The 18,920-nt window shown below is 40.7% G+C and overlaps 1 protein-coding gene across 3 annotated transcripts in view; it reads right to left on the bottom strand.

Moving 5' to 3' along the window:
- Positions 1 to 18,920, bottom strand: part of rhobtb3 (Rho related BTB domain containing 3) — a 181,528-nt gene that overhangs the window by 456 nt on the left and 162,152 nt on the right. For all 3 annotated transcript variants that reach the window (XM_069891828.1, XM_069891846.1, XM_069891837.1), the window contains 2 exons: positions 15,000 to 15,166; positions 13,617 to 13,713 (listed from right to left, as the gene is read on the bottom strand). In XM_069891828.1, coding sequence (XP_069747929.1) covers positions 13,617 to 13,713; positions 15,000 to 15,166 — 264 coding nt within the window. The remainder of the gene's footprint in view (positions 1 to 13,616; positions 13,714 to 14,999; positions 15,167 to 18,920) is intronic.

Here is an 18,920-nt window from a genome sequence, read left to right as displayed (position 1 = left end):
GCTGCTCTCACAGGACTTATTTTATTGTGCTGTTTGATCTTTTTCTGAGGCATTCCCTTGTGAAAAATCGATTTGAAATTATTCAAAGGAGGTAAATGGGCATTCCTAATTAACAGAAATGTTATCAGTTCATTTAAGATGTTATACAGTACAACTCTGATTTTTGAAAATCGTTGGGACCGGGCCCATTTTGGATAAGCGTTTGTTTTTTTTTCGGAGAACCAGTCATTTAAAAAAAAATCCCCAGTAGCAACAGCAAATTACTTGTAACAGTGTTTAATTGCACAAAAGAAAATGCTGGCCGCCGCTGATCACTGACACCTCCTCGAGGTCTGCTGCTGCCACCACCGGGAGCCTAGGTCCTGTCAGTTCAGCTCCGAAAAAAATTTGGATACATGAAGATTTCGGATTTCCTCATTTATCCAAAATTTTTAGAAACATTCATATAACTGAGGATTTCAGAGTATCTGATTTTGTATCATTGGAGTTATACTATATTAGCAAATTTCAGGAATCACACTATTTCAAGCATCAAGTACAAATGCAAGGAAGCAATAATAAAACATTGATTCATTTGTGCACACTACATTTCACAAAAAAACTATTGCGAGGATGCAAAGGAGATTTATTTAAATGATTCCAGAGTTGAGAATCTGGAATTACATTGATAGACAAAAGAAGATGGGGTTGTTCTCCTTAGATTGAATTTTTAAAGACTGGCCATTTAAAATCCTAAAGAGAATGGATTGTTATGCCGCAGACCAGCAACAATAGAAATTCACCAAGGCAAGTGTTAATTTTTTCTTTTAAACTCTATTTATTAATTACTACTAATAATATAACACACAAGTCAAATCAAACCCAACTATGAGTGAATGTACTTGTGTGTGCCTATGTTTGGGATACCCAAACCATTACTGCTTAGGCCGGTGGTTCTCAACCTTTTTCTTACCACTCACATACCACTTTAAGTAATCCCTTTGCCATAAATGCTCTAGGATTAATAAAGGTGGTATGTGAGAGAGAAGGGAAGGTTGAGAATCACTGCTCTAGACCCAATTGTTCCTGAAATAATTTGCTTGATAAAAATTGTCATTGGCCCATTTCCTTTGGAGTTATGAAACTGTGCACATAACAAGTCAATTAGGTACGATGAAAACAATTCCTTACTAATCACAGAGCACCTATGGCATAGGGAATACTTAAAGTGGTATGTGAATGGAAAGAAAAAGTTTGAGAACTACTGGCCTAGGCACAATTCTGGAAAGTCATTCCAAATTTCAGTCTTAGAAATCCATTGTCAAAATGCAGGCTCTTAAACTGATGCACAGAAGTAATTACAAAGGAGGTGGGAAAGACTGAGTAATCTGACTGCCAAATCCTTGTTGAGGTTTTTTTCCAGAGAAAAGATCCTTTTGTGCGAACAGTTGTCACAACTCCCCTTTTCCTTATGTAGGGGAAACAAAACGAGTGACTTTCATGATGCTTTCCAAAACCCAGATATGGGTCAATCAAAATGACCAGTACAGTGGGCACGGTAGGGTACAATAATTCCCCTGACAGGGGGAAATCATCCCAATTGTCCATTATCACACAGTCATTCCTGCTCTTGTTCATGGCTGTTCCTTCAGTGTTCCACTCACATGACTTTCACCACTTGTGACCCTGGAAAAAGCAACAAATGTTCATTCTTCTCTCCAAAGTAGTGAATCGCCAGTGCTATTTGTTGCCACTCAGTCTCTCCACGGCTATGAATGGTTGCAGCCTGTACTAGCCTTTAGACTGACATTCACACTAAATGAAACAGGATATAGAGAAACTTGGTGGAAGAGCCAATAAACAGAGGAACTGGAATGGTGATTGACCAAAGAAACCAAAAGTGAAATTAAAAATTCTTTGCCAATGAGTGGTTATGATCTGGAATGCACTTAAAGATTAGGTTGTGGAAGCAGAATCAATTGTGACATTCAATAGAGAACTGGGTAAGAACCTGAAAGGAAGAAAAAATGGAAGCCAAGGAGAAAGGTCTGAGAATAGGGATGAGCTAAATTGTTCCTGCTTTAATTCAGTATGTGCTGGATGTTAGAAACAACAAATCACTACTCTTGCATCTGTTCAACAATATATAGCTTATCAATGTTGGTGTCATGGTTTGTGATCATCTTCAGATCAAAAACATCTCAGAAATGAGAAACACATGAGCATTTTACTGATTTTCATCACAAATAATTTCATGTCATATACACATCACTTTAGACTTATTGCTTTCTTGAAAGTGCTTTCTATGTCATGTCAAGCCTGATTGCCTCTCTCATTAGGTCAAGGCAATGTATTTTCCAGTGCCACCACATGGCCAGCTACTAATGTATACAATTCAGATTTTTAAATATTACTCCAGGTATGCAGTGACAAGGTAGATCCATGATGCATTCTAGCCATTGACTAAATATTCACCTAAAATATAAATCAGTCCATTGACTCAAGAAATATTGTTTAAAATTGCTTCAGTTGTATTGGTGCTAAATGGTAGCAAGGCCTCTTCATTTGCACCTTATTCTTCTGCATCTTTACAAGATTGGAATATGGAATCCTTTGACCTTAATAATGGTCAAGTTTATCATCATCTGATTGTACAACCTGACAAAACTCAGTGCAAAATATGCACACAACCAGATATAACACACATACAGACAATACATATGTAGGACAAGTATTTCATCTCTACAAATAAAATAAATATTTTGCACATACGAGAGTCTTGGATAGTTAGAGTGACCAGCTCCTTTGGTCATTCAGCATTTGCACTGCCTGTGGGAAGAAGTTGTTCCTCAGCCTGCTGGTGCTAGCTCTGATACTCCTGTATCTCTTCCCTGACAGGAGCAGCTGAAAGATGCTGTGTGCAGGGTGGAAGGGGTTCTCATTGATTTTGCGCACCCTTTCCAGACAACGATCCTGGTAGATCATGTCATTGAGAGGGGGGGAGATTCCAGTGATCCTTTCTGCCACTCTTATGGTCCTGTCAATTGACCTCTGATCCATTTTTCTGCAGCAACTTACAGCAATATGATGCTGCCAGCCAGGATGCTCTCGATAGAGCTCCTATAAAAGGTTAACTCAATGGTGGCCGGTAGCCTTGCCCACTTCAGTCTTCTCAGGAAGTGCAGTTACTGTTGCGCCTTCCTGTCGAGATGTTGAGTGTCCATGATAGGTCACTAGTTAAGTGAACTCCAAAGTACCTAGGGGTCTCCATTCTCTCAACTACAGAGTGGTTGATGTGTAGTGGAGGGTTGTCATTCCTGGTCTTCCTGAAATTCACAATCATCTCCTTTGTCTTGTCCACATTGAGTATCAGGTCATTACTCTCGCACCATTTCACAAGATTTTCCACCTCTTCTCTGTAGTGCAACCTATTGTTGCTGATGAGACCAACTATTGCCGTGTCATCTTCAAACTTGACATTAGTGATACAGTTGTGGGTCAGTAGTGTGGACAGGAGCTGACGTGCTCCAGTGCTCAGCGTGCTACCAACCTGGACAGACTGTAGTCTTTCTGTTAGGAAGTCCAGGATCCAGTTACAGAGAGGGATCTTGAGATCTAGCGAGGACAACTTCTCCACCAGTTTCTGGGAAATGATCATATTATCCGCCCAGCTGAAGTCAATGAATAGCAGCCTAGTGTATGAGGCATCGTTCTCCATGTGGATCAGGATGGAGTGAAGCGACAAGGCAATAGCATTGTCTGTGAAATGGGTCCAGCATCTCTGGGAAGTGTGCTTTGATGCGTTCCATCACCAGATGCTCGAGGCATTTAATTATTGTGGAGGTCACTGCCACAGGGCGGTAGTCATTGAGACCCATAGTTGATTACCTGGATGATGTGGTTGACTTGAAACCTGTGGGAGCTATGGACTGCTGTAGTGAGCTGTTGAAGATGTAAAGACCTCCGTCAATTGGTCTGTGTAGTCCTTCAGGACCCAACCAGGTATCTAGTTTGGTCCTGCCATCTTGTGTAAGTTCACCTTGGATAAGATTTTCCTCATCTCGGCCACGGCTATGCAGGGGGCCCATTCATCTGGGGGACAAGGAGCTTTCTTTAGATTCATCCTGTTCTTCTCATCATACCATGCATAGAAGATTGGTTGGTATATCATCTGACAGTGGAACCATAGAAAAGTGAAGCTCTTGCTCAGTTAATCCTGCTGAAGGTCATGCAAATCTGCTGGAAAATGTTCATCTTTAAAATCTAGATTTTCCACACTATTCATTATTATTCCTGACCTTGCTTCTTTTAGTTGTATGTAATATTCAATCGGTATAAATATTTAGACAAAATAAGGTTCTAGTTTTCATCGCCAGCATTTATTATGCATGTTATTTTTCAGTAAAAGTCCTCTTTGACTAAAAATAAATTAATGTGGAATAGTGTATTGATGTTAAGATTTATTTTCCTGTTCTAACTTCCTTAATGCAACTAAGTTAAACAGGAAAGTCTGCAAGAAGTCTGCAGAAAAGAGCTGGAGGAACTCAGTCAATCGATCACTCAGCAACCAGAGGAAGCAAAGGGTAACCAATGTTTCGGGGCTGAGCCCTTCAATATATGAGCAAAAAGCAGACAGGTGCCTCAATAAAAAGGTGCAGGTATGGACCTAAAGGTGTGAAGGTGATGGACTTCCCACATCCTTGTTTATCAAAGGGGGTTGGCTGAAGAAGATGAATCTAGGTACTTCATTCCTCAGGAAAGCAGTCTGCTGATTGAGATCTCACCCCAGAACTTGCATGAGATATCAGCGTGAAAAGAAATAACCAGGCAGGGCAAGTCCATATCAACCGGGCTGTGAACTCTGCTCAACTCTTAACTCACCAATCGCCTTCTGTAGGTGTGAAATGACAACCAGTCCTACCAGGTACAATGAGTGGTGTTAGTGCCTGTGTGCTTGCATCAGTCTGGCAGGTACATTTCACAGAGGTCTAACATGCCATCACATAAGGCTTGCTATATAAAATGATGCATTGACCCAGAAAAAAGCTGGCTTTGTTCTTTTCAGTACAAATGACCAATGCCAGCATATTGGAGGCTCTTCCTAATGGAAAAATCATGCAAATGTTGTGTGGGAGAAAAAACATATTTTGCTCTTTCCATTTCCTGCCTCTTTAACAACCTGCCATGCGCACAAGTACATCATCGTCGCATCATTAATGGGACCCGGCGTTCCAGGTCGCCCATTCACATTGGGTAACCCAGAATGCTGATTCGAAATGGGGGAATCAGCAATGATATAGCGTCCCTAGGCGGTTAATTCCCAGGTTGATTTGGGACCCCCCCCCCCCCCCCGATAAAGTGGCAGTGAACAGATAAATTGGCAGTTAATTCCCATTTTCAAGTGCCAGTGTGAAAGGGGCTTTACTTATCGAGTATGTAGATGATCACCTGCTATGCAGCCCATCTCTTACTGGAAGTTAGCAAGGCTCTTATTAATCTGCTGGCCAAGAAAGGGCATAAAGTGAAGCTCCAATTCTGCTGGGAACAAATTAAGTATAAGCCAGTATAGGGCACGTATTAGATAGGGAATCAAGCAGATTCTCCAAGACCAAATTGAGGCCATCACGACACTGCCAAAACCAGGAGCGGTGAAGGAAATGCAAAGTTTCCTGGGAATAACTGGTTATTGTAGGCAGTGGATTCTTGACTATGCAGAAATGGCAAGACCACTCAGAGACTTGTGCCTTGGCAAGACCAAATCCCAGAGGCTGAAGGGAATCAACATTTGAAGACCTGAAGAAAGCTCTGCAAAGGATATCTACATTCGGACTCCCAGACGATGGGAAGCCTTTCTATCTGTTCAGCAGTGGAGAAAGGGGAATTTTCAACATCCGTTCTTACCCAGAAGGAAGGTGGAAATCACAAAACTGTGGTGTAATGTAGCACACGCATGGACTCAGTCAAGAGGGGACAGGGTGCGAGAGGATTGGCAGCAGCTGCATTCACAGTGGACGAGGACATTCCAATAACCACTGGACATGAAGTTTCCCTTTATGTATGACAAGCAGTAGAACCATTATTGCGCAAAGGAAAATCTCTCATGCACAGGAGAGTAATGGGCTATGAGGTTCTGCTGACACAACTGGGACTGACAATTGAGGTGTAAGACTGTCAACCCTTCAGAATTGATGATGACACCAGATGATGGAGGAGAGCATGAGCACCAGGCCATTGTGGATTAAGACCTCCAAGCCAGAAGTGACCTGTATACAGACCCGTTGCAAGATCCAGATTGTTGTTCAAGGATGGGTCATCCTTTCTCGACTATGGTACTGGATTATTGAAGAAATAGCACTGAATTTAGGTCACAATGCAAAACAATCCAAACTCGTAGCATTGACAGAGGTATGCAGGAAGATGGTTCATAGCTGGGGTATGGTTTGGGCTAGGAAAGGGCTACTCGCTGCAGGAGAAAACCCTGTTAGGTACATGCATGAAATTAGAGAATTGCTTGAGGCCATAAAACTACCACCCAAATCAGCAGTGATGAAATGTGTGGGAATTTGGAAGAGGCACTGATCCAGGGTCCATTGGTAATGACCATGCTGACAAGGCTGCAAAATCTGCAGCCGAGAGTTTTGAACACTGTCAGGCATTCACTGGCAAATCAAGCAGTGTTGGTAGAAATAAAAGAGGTGCCTTTACAGCATTTCATTGAAGCACAACAGGCCACAATAGTTAGTGGAAAAGCTGAGGGTGCACCCTGGACAAACAGTAGGCCTGTGGAGACAAACTATGACAGGAAAGATTGTGGCACCAAGTTCATTAATACAGGAAATTTGCAGAGCACCTCATGAAGTGAGCCACTTTGAAAGGAGAGAGAGGAATAAAATTCGGAACCAAATTGATTTATACAGAAATTGACTGAATATGTGAACAATACAATTTCAAGATGTCAAATTTGCCAGGAAACAAACATAAAGAAAGGAATTCCTAGCACACTAGGGTCTGTGGGTTAATTTATTCATCTCATAATGGACTACATACTCATGGTCAACCACGCAGATGGAAAGCACTACTGCCCAGTAATAAACAATTGGTTGTTGAGGTGGGTTGAAGTTTCCCATCATGCATGCAGACACCAAAACAGTAGCAAAAAGGCTTACAAAAGAAATCTTCCCAAGGTTTGGAGTGAGTCAGATGGTTAGCAGTGATAATGGACCTCATTTTGCAAATGAACTTACAGATACACTGTGTGAAATTAGGAGAATTAGACAGAAATTTTCTTGGGTGTATCATCCACAACCAGCCAGCATAATAGAAATGTGCAATGGTAGCCTGAAAGCCAAACTGGCAAAAGTCTGCAGCCAAACAGGTTTGAACTGGATATAATGCTTACCGTTCGCATCAATGGCCATTAGAAACAGTACCCATTTAACTCCATGTAAGATAGTGACTGGATGGGTGATGTCAGTGCCAGTGATTAAGCTCAGTAGCAATGAGATAAGTTTAGATGTGTTGGAAGAAGAACTAGGAAAGTTCTTGTAATGATTAACATTGTCTGTCAGATCTGTTTATTCCTAGGTAAAGGACCTCCAGTGAAACACAACAAACTGCAGGTAAATCCCAGAGATTTAGTGTACATAAAGAAGTTTAATAGAAAGTGGAAACAGCCGAGGCATATTGGACTATTCCAGGTGATCTTGTTGCCACCCACTGCAGTCAAGATAAAGGTGACAGGACTATGGATTCATCTCAACTAGTGCTGGAGAGTTGTACCAGCCAGGAATCCGAAAGAGAGGACTGAAAGAAAAGTCTGCATGAAAAGCATCACTGCAGAATATGCAGAAACAGACTGTTTAGATTTGTCTATTTTGTTCCATAACCTTTTGCTTTTATTGGGTTTAGAAGCGGGATGTGGAGCCCCAGTAGGGAAAGGGAAAATAGGGACAGAAAATTAAGTCTCCATTTTTAAAAATGAAAGTGGAAAAGAACAGCTGGTGGGGATTTATGAAGTGGCTAAAAAAGGGAACCATTGGGAATAAAGTGGACGGAATCCAAAACAATGGAAATCCGTATTTAGAATGAAGCCAAGGGTCCCAGAATGTAGCGAGCTCAGCATAGCTGCACAAGGGCCATATCACTTTAAGCACCATGCCTTTACAGTTCCCTCAGCACTTTCTCAGTTATCTGTAGGGCTCTGGATAAAAACTACACCTCACAATCTTGGCAGCCAAATATTACACATTGCAAAGACACCTTGAATAGGGCAACATATTGTGGCACAGAAAATGCAATGTCATATATCAATACAGCCTGCTCCAAAGCCCAGTCCTTGATAGAATCTAATGATAATGAGAAAAGTGTATCTGCTGAACTCTTAAAAGAGCAAGCTTTCACAGCATGAGATTGCACTAGACTATATTTTGACACGACAAAGTGGACTCTGCATTGCAATGAATTTGACAGATGACACAGGTGTCACCTTGATTCCTGACTCAGAAGATAGCATGACCAATGTTATTGATGCATTGAGAATAATTAGCGAAGCATTTGAAAAGTGTCCTTCAAAAAGTGTGGGAAACTCATTCTCAGCGTAACTCACTGATCCTTATGGACCCTGGGGAGCTATGTTAACACAAATTCTGATCCCCATAGTTGTAGTCTTGGGCATTGCTGTTTGTGGATGCACCACAGTACTAACATGTGTGAAGCCCATGTTGGGTTACTGAGTGGGAATGATGTTGGAAGGAGGGAGTGTGATGATTCAAAAGGATGAAAGAATAGGGGAGCGTGATAGCTTGTGTGGTTATACAGATGGAGGAAGGAAGCCATGCTCATATTTGGGAATGTAGTTCACCTGATACCTTTGGACCCAGAATCTTTTTAGCATTTTCAGCTTAGATGTCACTTATTAATTTATTTGCTTATAAAACTGTAATAGTAACCTCTCTCTGACCTGGGGATGTAAGGCTTAAGGTTTATCATCTCTGACTGAGGTCATGTGTGAGACTGTAAAAGTCTCAAAGGTTGGAATGTGGAGGTAAGGGTCTATTAGTTGAGACTGATGTTGATTCATACAACTTAATTAATGCTTATGCTGTGATAGTTGCAGATACCCAAGGGAAGTTGGGGGGGGGGGGGGAACACTAGGATGTGTGTTGCCTAACAATGATAGCCTAGCTGATAAAATTGCAATAGCCCTGATCTAATATCATCTGACTTACAAGAATTAGGGGAACAAAAACTAAAAATACCAGAGGGGAAGGGCACGCATCTCTGGAATTGGTCCACAACATAATGCAACTTGTAGACAGACGTTACTTATCTTAATATCAATAGGATAATGGTTGCCACATAGGAGGAGATTGTTTTGCGATTGGTTAATTTCAGATAGTGCTGGGAGTATAAAATACATGCATGTGTATGTTCAGAGAGCTCCTCAATCCTCTGAGGAGGTGTGGATCTTGTGTATCAAATAGAGAATTGGCTGGAGAAGACAAGTCTGGGTCCTTTGTTCCTCAGGAGAGTAGACTGCTGATGGAGGTCTCGCCTCAGAACCTGGACGAGTTATTGATTGCAATCCTCTACAAGGCCAGGTCAATTGATCAAAGGATGTGTTAAAAAATACCAATGGCACCTAGGGTTTCTGGATCAAATAAAAGAATTTGGAGAGGAAAGAAGCAAGTCTCAGTAATGGTGACCATGAGACTATTATTTAAAAATGGAAGGAAATTTGTAGATGCACTTGTGACTCCAGACTGACAGCAGAGTGGACGAGTCGTAGCTGAAGTAGTCTAACAAGTCTCTAGTGTGGATAATAAATGGACGGATAAAACAAAGCTGTTAAAATCATAGATACAGAACAGGAAAGTCCAGTTACTGCACTGCTCCTCTCTATAGGAGTCTCTTAATATTCACATTATAATTCTGCTTGCCAATTTTTGATTCTGATCCAACTGGGTGAGGTTTAATTTCTACTCTATGGAATTGTTTGCCTTCTATTTTTATTATTTATTTGCCCATAATTTAGGATCACCTGCACAGGCTTTTATGTAAAATTCACATATATTTTAAAAAATTGCACATCCTTTCCATAGATTTTGCAAAAAAAAAAAATTGCTGTATACAGTGACTTCATCACAACCAATATACACATTGGAGTTACTAATGGAAATTAAATTGTTAATGGTGCATCATATGGACCTTTTGAAACAGAATGACAAAGATGTGAATTAAAAGGCTCCCTATGGTTCTCTCTGCCTTTCCACTCTGCATCTGCAGGTTTCTCATTCCCTTATCCAACTCCCTCCAGTTCCCCACCCTTCCCTTCTGCCCCAGAGCGATCTTTCTTTGCCTTCTCCTCCTCTCACTTGTTAGCATCTTTCTCTTCTAACCCTCCTACCTGCGTTTACCTCTTACCTGTTAGTCTATGTTCCATCCCCTCCACTTTTTTGTTCTGATATCTGCCTGATCTTCAGCAATTTTGTGTACTGCACAAGATTTTCTTGTTTTTCTGCCAGTTTTTATTGTTCAGTGTATTTCAAGCAATTGTTCTATATCCCATCAGGAAAATTGTGTTGCCCAATTATTTTAAGATGTAACTGTGGATTAATTCAGTCACTCCAATGGACATGGAGTATTTAAATTCTCAAAATACTTTAACGAGGCCCCATACAGTAATTCCAAACTTGCAGCATTTGGGGGAACATTTTGATGAAGACTGAGCATTTATTAACTGGCAAAAAAAATTTTTTAAAACATACCTTTTTGCTCTGATGCTCAAATTAGTGAGGTACTGCAAGGATTTGTTTTTAAGAACCAGCCATTCACAATCCATATTACTTATTTGGCTGAGAGGAACAAATGTAATGCTTTCAGGTTTCTTCTTTTTCTTTGGTTTGGCTTCGCGGACGAAGATTTATGGAGGGGTATGTCCACGTCTGCTGCAGGCTCGTTGGTGACTGACAAGTCCGATGCGGGACAGGCAGGCACGGTTTCAGCGGTTGCAAGGGAAAATTGGTTGGTTGGGGTTGGGTTTTTCCTCCTTTGTCTTTTGTCAGTGAGGTGGGCTCTGCGGTCTTCTTCAAAGGAGGTTGCTGCCCGCCGGACTGTGAGGCGCCAAGATGCACAGTTGGAGGCGATATCAGCCCACTGGCGGTGGTCAATGTGGCAGGGTAAAAATAAAACTGAAGTGGATTATGAATAAGGTAGATATAAAGAATAGACAAACTCAGCAAAAGACGAAAAAAAATGTGACATCATCATCTTTGGTTCACAAAACAGAAATACAGAGCATCTTTACAAGTGATGACAGAGTGAGAAATGTGATTGTTTAAAGGATCATTGGTGTCCTTGTACAAGTCACTGGAAGCATGTGGATAAGGAAGTCCAAGCTATTGGGAAAGTACAGTGAAAAGAGGTTACAATGGGATATGTTACGTGAGCATGCAAAATATCTGCCAAGTAGAATATGTATTTGCCTATTTTGGCCAAAATAAAAAGGAAACACATAAGTAGTGAGATATTGCAATTGTAAGATTCAATGAGATCTGGATGTGCAAATGTCTGGTACTGCAATTAGTTCAGAAAGCTAATGGAATGGTTGGCATAGCGGTTAGCACAACATTGTTATAGTGCCAGCAATTGGTACCGGGGTTCAAATCACATGCTGCCTGAAAGGAGTTTGTTTGTTTGTTCTCCCTGTGTCTGCATGGATTTTCCCTTGGAGCTCCAGTTTCCTCCCACCCTTCAAAATGTACCGGGGGTTGGAGATTAATTGGGTGTAATTTGGCAGTATGGGCTTGTTAGCAGAAATGGCCTGTTACCATGGTGTATGTCTAAATTAAATTAATTATTTTTAATGAAAAATTAATTGCAAGGGGAATTGAATCAGAGGTAGGGAGATCATGCTTCAGTTTTATAGAGCACAGGTGAAACTACCGGTACATCTGGAGTAGGCTGCAGTACTGGTCTCATTAATGGAAGGATATTAATGGACTGGGACTAGTTCATAGGGGGTTTATTAGACTAATATCTAGACTGGGCGAGTTGCCTTATGAGGAAAGGTTAGACACGCTGGGCTTAAATCCACTGATGTTTTGAAGAGAGAGGGCTTTATTGAAACAGACAAATTTCTGAAAGGCTTGCCAAATGGGTGTGAAGAGCACATTTCCTCATGAGAAAACTTAGCACGACACTATTTAAAAATGAATCATCAATTTAGGACAGAAGATTTCATTTATCTTTGAGGCTTTTTGGAATTCTCTTCTTCAAAGAATGGTGTAAGCAGTCTGAATAATTTTTAAAGCAAAAAAAAAAATACTTGATACAAAAGAGATGAAAGGTTACTACGTCAGAAAGAATGGTGGGATCTCGTGCTCCAAATTCTTGTGTTCTATCCATATGCCTGTAGAATATGGCATAACAAATCCCTGCCAGGGTGATCACCCAATTCCTCGCAGTAGCATGGGGCATCTCATAACATTGTAGAGATGCTATGGCAAAGGAAGACAGATGCACCACCTCATCTGTATTTTCTATTACTGTCGACAAGCTTTGCTGGAGCTGCTTAAGGCTCTGATTTTCTTATGCTTTATAGAGGCAACGATGCTGCAGTTATAATTCTTGGAGGTAGCTGAATCACGTGCTCTCCTTTGTAACAGTTCAATGCTATTACCTGTATATTAAAGTCCCATACACTTCCTTGCAGTTATAATTCATCAAGCACATACTTCAAATCCATTTTGAGTTAGCTTGTTTTAGTTCCTGTTTCCTCCTTCCTCTTTATAAACTTTTTTTTAAAAATATAATTGCTTTGCCAAATTTGAACTAATTCTTTGGCTTGGATTCGCGGACGAAGATTTATGGAGGGGGTAAATGTCCACGTCAGCTGCAGGCTCGTTTGTGGCTGACAAGTCCGATGCGGGACAGGCAGACACGGTTGCAGCGGTTGCAGGGGAAAATTGGTTGGTTGGGGTTGGGTGTTGGGTTTTTCCTCCTTTGCTTTTGTAAGGAGGTTAGTGTATGCTCCAGAACTGGTACCTTGTGTCTCAACCCCATTTAAAATTGGCAGAGGAAATGGTGATTTTCTGAGCACCGCACTATTACAGTACCAGCGACCTGGATTCGAACCTGGTGCAGTCTGTAAGGAGTTTGCACGATCTCTCCATGTCTGCGTCACTTTCCGCCGGGTGCTCCAGTTTCCTCCCACCCTTCAAAATGTACAGGGGTTGGAGGTTAAATGAGATATTTGACCAGAACGGGATCATGGGCTGGAAGGACCTGTTACCGTGCTGTATGTCTAAAAAATTATGTTGAACATTATTTTTGTAATTCACAACATTTAGAATACCAGTGAAGAAAGAAGACTGTAGAAAATATATTTGCTTTCATAGAAAAGCTGCTTAACAGTGAGGTAAAAACTGAAAGAAAGTGGGAAAATACTTGGCTCACCTTAAAAAGATTATGAAAACATTTGATGCAGAACCTGATCAATGTGACTGCCCTTGGAGGCAGCAGCACCACCTCAGTGGAAAGCTAAGTTAGCTGGCTATATGCGGGAAAAGAATAAATCTTTATAGAGAATGTAAAATTGTTTGCTTGCCTGGAGATATATATGCAAAAGGAACCCTTACCAGAAAGCTCCTGAAATTCCAGCTTCTGACTGAAGATGAGGTAGTTGTTGGCAATGAAATGCAGTAACCAGGTAGACAATCGTGTTGCATTGTGAAACTAAAATAAAATATTTCAGATCAAAATGCATCCTACAAATGGTTTCCATTAAAATCCTGAAACAGGCACAATAAGTGCATTACAGTGTTTAGGTATTGCATGGTCACCATAGCTTAATAAACACAGACAGAAATCCAGAGCAAACTTATCCAGGAGACTAAGAATGGCATTTGCAGTCCCAGGAGTAAAACTAGCATTGAGAATTGTTCACAAGTTCTCAGTCATACAACTTCCCTTCAGCAATGTTTCCCTGGTCATTGTCACATTGTCAATGTCCAGACTGGGAAGTTCATTGACTCCTCCGATCTCAATAATGGGTGGTGGTAATTCTAGGGAGAACTGCTGGGTGTGCAAGTCACTGTATTCTTGACATCTGTGCCTGTGAACAACAATATCAAGTGTGGAACACACATCGAGATGAGATGTTGGCATATCAGACCTCCCACTCCACTGCTGGACTCTGCACTGAGCTTAAAAGCTGAAGAGTTGAATACTCTGCAAATGGCACTTCAGCTCTACACCTGCCACAATATATGTAAAACAGATCATTTCAGTACCTGGCATCACAGATTTGGATGGAAAATATTATCAAAAGTATTTTTCCTGATTTAATATTATTGTTTAGATTAATTACATCGGTTAGTTGTGCTTTTCAGTGTTTATTTTTTATTGATTTTAATTGCTTAATTTTATTTCAACTTTTTAAATGTTGCTAATTATTATAGGCCTTTAGGAATGATCAAAATGATCTTAACAGCATCAGCAGTCTAAAGGCAATGGGGTGCATCAGCGATAGGGCATTGGTATCTGCCACCTCCATCATCGTTCTGTCTCACAGGATAACTATATCAGAAAGGTCTTCAACTAAATTGGATCCATGGGACCATAAAAGTTAGGTGCATCATGGGCAATGCATCAAGGTGAAAAGAGATGGTGGCCTGTGCAGACACAATATTGTAGAGCTCACGGAGACAGCATTAGGAAACAGTCATTCAAAATAATTCAAAATTGCAAATAACGTGATAAACATAAATTACACAAAAATGTATTGACAGCATTTCATGATAAGATTGTGAGATTCAGCACAGAACATGCTTTTTCTCAACTTGTCATTCAATCAAAATGGAAACGAGTGTGTTATCTGAATTGGCCTGGCAAAATTAATGTTTTCAGCTTTCTATGAGGCTAAATCAAATTTAAGAGTTAATTCAATACTTATTTTTCAAAAGGTATATTCCTGCTGTAAATGGCAGGAACCCTTCCATTCTCAGAACGTGCTGGCTTACCTTGGCCTTGTTTAACAAGTTCACAATGCTGAGATTGGTTGATGCCAGCTCTCTGCTGGGCATGCTCTGTAACTGTGTAACAATGTACGATTCACATATCTGCTGCAGTCTATGTATCTGATACATTTCAGCACATATTAGTAGAGCCATTGCCTGGAGAATGCTGGCTAGACAAAAACAAGTTAAAAAAAAGTTATAAAAAAGGAAAACATCAGTAACCATGGCACACATATTTAAACATGCTGCGTTACATCTGTCAACCTAGCTTTCTTATCACAATGACACCGTAGTTCCCATCTGCTAGATACAAATGATGTGGAGTTGGCATAACCTCAATGAAAAGCTCCAGTGTATCTTGCAGATGAAATGCTCCATAGCACGTTATGCTGGGGTTGAAGAGAGTGACCAGTTAAGGTGTGGATGGGCTCCAAGTGACTGTTTTCTCCTCAATGATGTCAGGTTTCCTGGATGTTCTTTGTTCCATTCATCGAGACAAATGGCATGGTCTCCATCACACTCCTGACGTGCTTTGTACGTGCTGAAATGCTTTCGTAGTCATGGGTTGAATTATTTGCAGCGGAGTACTTAGACTCAGGCCTGTAGGCCAGGCCTACAGCTTTTATGTGACTGTTCAGGTGGTGAACTTGGCAATAGTAATGTTCCTGAATAGGAAGTTAAACTCCGGTAGAGATAGTCATTTCCGTGTATGTGCATTGCCATGAATCATCCCAAGCCTTAAGGGAAGTTTAGGGGACACATCAGCAGTAAGTTTAGTTTTTACACAGAGAGGTGTGGATGCCTGGAATGCCTCGCCAGGGATGGTGGTGGAGGCTGAAACATTAGAGGCATTTAAGAGACTCTTGGACTGGCAAATGGATGATAGAAAATTAGAGAGTTATGGGGTAGGGAGGGTTTAGTACATTTTTAAAGGAATATGTGGGTCAACACAACATCCAGGCCCGAAGGGACTGCACTGTGCTGTAGTGTTCTATGTTAAAGTTGCCTTGGATTTGCAACAGTCCCTCACAGTCTGCATTACTTACTAAGTAGCTGTGAACAGAATTAAATATTGTCCAATTAATGAACATTCCATGTCTGACCTCGTAATGGAAGAAAGGTTGTTGAAGATGCAACTAAGAATAGCTGTCTATATCACACTGTTCTAATAAACAATAGTACTGCATCAAGGTCTTGGACTGTAAATTATTAATCTTCATAACTTCATAAATGTTTTCCATTTTTAATGTTTGACTCCAGCCAGAGGAGAGATTCCCCTGATTTAATGATCAGTTTTACCACAGTTCCTAGATGACACGTTAAATTAATTGTTGTTTAAACCTCAAGGATGGCTACTTTCACCTCATTTTTGGAATTCATCTGCTTTGTCAATATCTGGACCAAAGCTATACTGAGGACTGGAGCTGAGTGGTCCTCATACATTACCAATTTACGGCATGATGCTCATTGGTAATATGCCACTTGATGGTAAAGACTACATATTTCATTATTTTGCTGATAAGACAGATGGAACAGTAATTAGTTGGGATGAAAGCTTCTTGCATTATGTGGAGAGGACAAAGCTGGGTAATTTTGCATATTAGAACATTACAGCACAGTACAGGCCCTTCAACCCTCGATATTGTGCCGACCTATATATTCCTACCATAAAAAAATCTAAACCCTCCTACCTCATAATACCCAATTTTCTTTCATCCATGTGCCTCACTAAGAATCCCTTAAATGCCCCTAATGTTTTAACCTCCTGGCAAGGCATTCCATGCACTGTGCATTAAAAATGATGTCTCCCCTAAACTTACCCCCACTCCTTCATTTTGTAGAGATCTCCCCTGGTGTTGCTATTCCTGTCCTGGGAAAAAGGTGCCTCTCAGAATCTTGTCGACCTCTATTAAATATCTTCTTATCCTTCTTTGCTCCAAAGAGAAAAGTTCCAGCTCTGTTAACCTTGCCTTATAAGACTTATTTTCTAATCCAGGCAATATTCTGTTAAATCTCCTCTGAACCCTCTCCATAGCTTCCGATAATGAGGTGACTAGATCTGAACACAATACTGTAAGTGTGGTCTTGCCAGAGATTTGTAGAGTTGCAATGTGATCTCTCAACTCTGGAACTCAATCCCCCTATTTTTGAAGTCCAGCATCCCATAGGCCTTCTTAACTATCCTATCAACCTAGACGGCAACCTCGAGAGATGTATGGATGTGGTCCCCAAGGTCCCTCTGTTCCTCCACACTGATAATATATGACCATTAATCCTGTACTCAGCCTTCTGGTTTGACTTTCCAAACTGCATCACCTCACATATATCTGGATTGAACTTCATCTACCACTTTTCCGCCCAACTCTGCATCCTATATATATATATATATATATATATATCTTAGGACAACCTTCCACAACTCCTCCAACCTTCACATTATCTGCAAACTTATTGACCCATCCTTCCACTTCTTAATCTAGGTCATTTATTTTTTTTAAAAAAATCACAAAGAGCTGGGGTCCCAGAGCAGATTCCTGTGGAACTCCACCAGTCACTGACCTCCAGGCAGAATACTTTCTGTCCACTTCTACCCTCTGCTTTCTACATGCAATCCGATTTTTAATCCACACAGCCAAACTTTCGTGGGTCCCATGCCTCATGACTTTCTGAACCAATCTCCCATAGGGAATGTCAAATGCCATATAAAATCTATATAGAGCACATCCACTGCTCTACCTTCATCATTTTCCTTTGTTACCTCCTCAAAAACCTCAATTAGGCTAGAGAGGTATGACTTGCCCTTCTATCGTTGAGTAGACTGTACATCTTCAAATGCTCATAAACCCCATACTTAAGAATCCTCTCCAATAGTTTTCACACCACTGACGTAAGACTCATTGGTCTATAACTCCCAGGATTCTCCCCATTACCTTTTTTAAACAAGGGTGCCACATTTGCCATTATCCAATCCTTCAGCACCTCCTGTGGCCAAATGCCATTTATTGCGGGTCTCTTGAAGCTCCCAATATCACCATTGCTTGAAACTACCTTTAAGAAACTTCCAATTACATTACACCAGGTCACAAGACCACAAGTGTGACACCCTTGCTACATGGGGTTGTGTTCCGAGAAAATAGTCCACATTATGGTGCATCATCTGTGGTGGGTTCAAGTCAAGAGAGTTACTGTTTATTTACTTTTTTCACGCAAGATTCATGAGAGCAATTTTCAACATATATTTGAATTTTTAGGTCATGATTTGCAATGGTTGTATCATGGGAGGTTGAGTTGCCTGCATTCTTAAGGCACAGGTTGAGTACCCTTATCCGAAATGTGTGGGACCAGAAGTGTTTCAGATTTTGGAATAATATGTTTAGGATAACTAAGCAGTACAGTAGCATCAGCAGACACTTGTATCAGCTGTTAAACAACAACAACAAACAACGCCAGGCTTTTTAGTCTCCACCTATGATGTGTTTTGATCAAAAGGTTACAGTACACTGTATGTTATTTTTCCAACACAATAATGTTACTGGTCATGTTACACTCAAACATGGCATTTTAGGAGGAGATGAATTTCAGATTTCACATGAAAATATGTGTTGTACTTTCCAAAAAAATCTTGCTCTCTGCTTACAAAGAAGATAAATGCAGCACCAAACACCAAATTCTGCTGGATGGCTTTTTTAAATGTTTAATCCAGAAACATCTGCCTCATTAACATTGGTTTTTGTCTGATGGTGACGATGGTTAGTAACATACTGGTGCCAACGAAGCATGAGAGCCCCACATGGGCAAATGAGGTCAGGTGTGGAATTTCCAATTGTGACATCAAAAAGATTTGGATTTTGGAGCATTTCAGGTTTTTAGTTAAGGGGTACTCAACCTGTTCTCAATCCATCTCATTTTTTTTTTAAATCATGC

Source organism: Narcine bancroftii, chromosome 1 (assembly GCF_036971445.1).
Source record: "Narcine bancroftii isolate sNarBan1 chromosome 1, sNarBan1.hap1, whole genome shotgun sequence".
In the NCBI taxonomy this organism is placed as follows: domain Eukaryota; kingdom Metazoa; phylum Chordata; class Chondrichthyes; order Torpediniformes; family Narcinidae; genus Narcine; species Narcine bancroftii.
The sequence above is the reverse complement of the archived record's forward strand: the minus strand, read 5'-3'. Positions and strand labels throughout refer to the sequence as shown.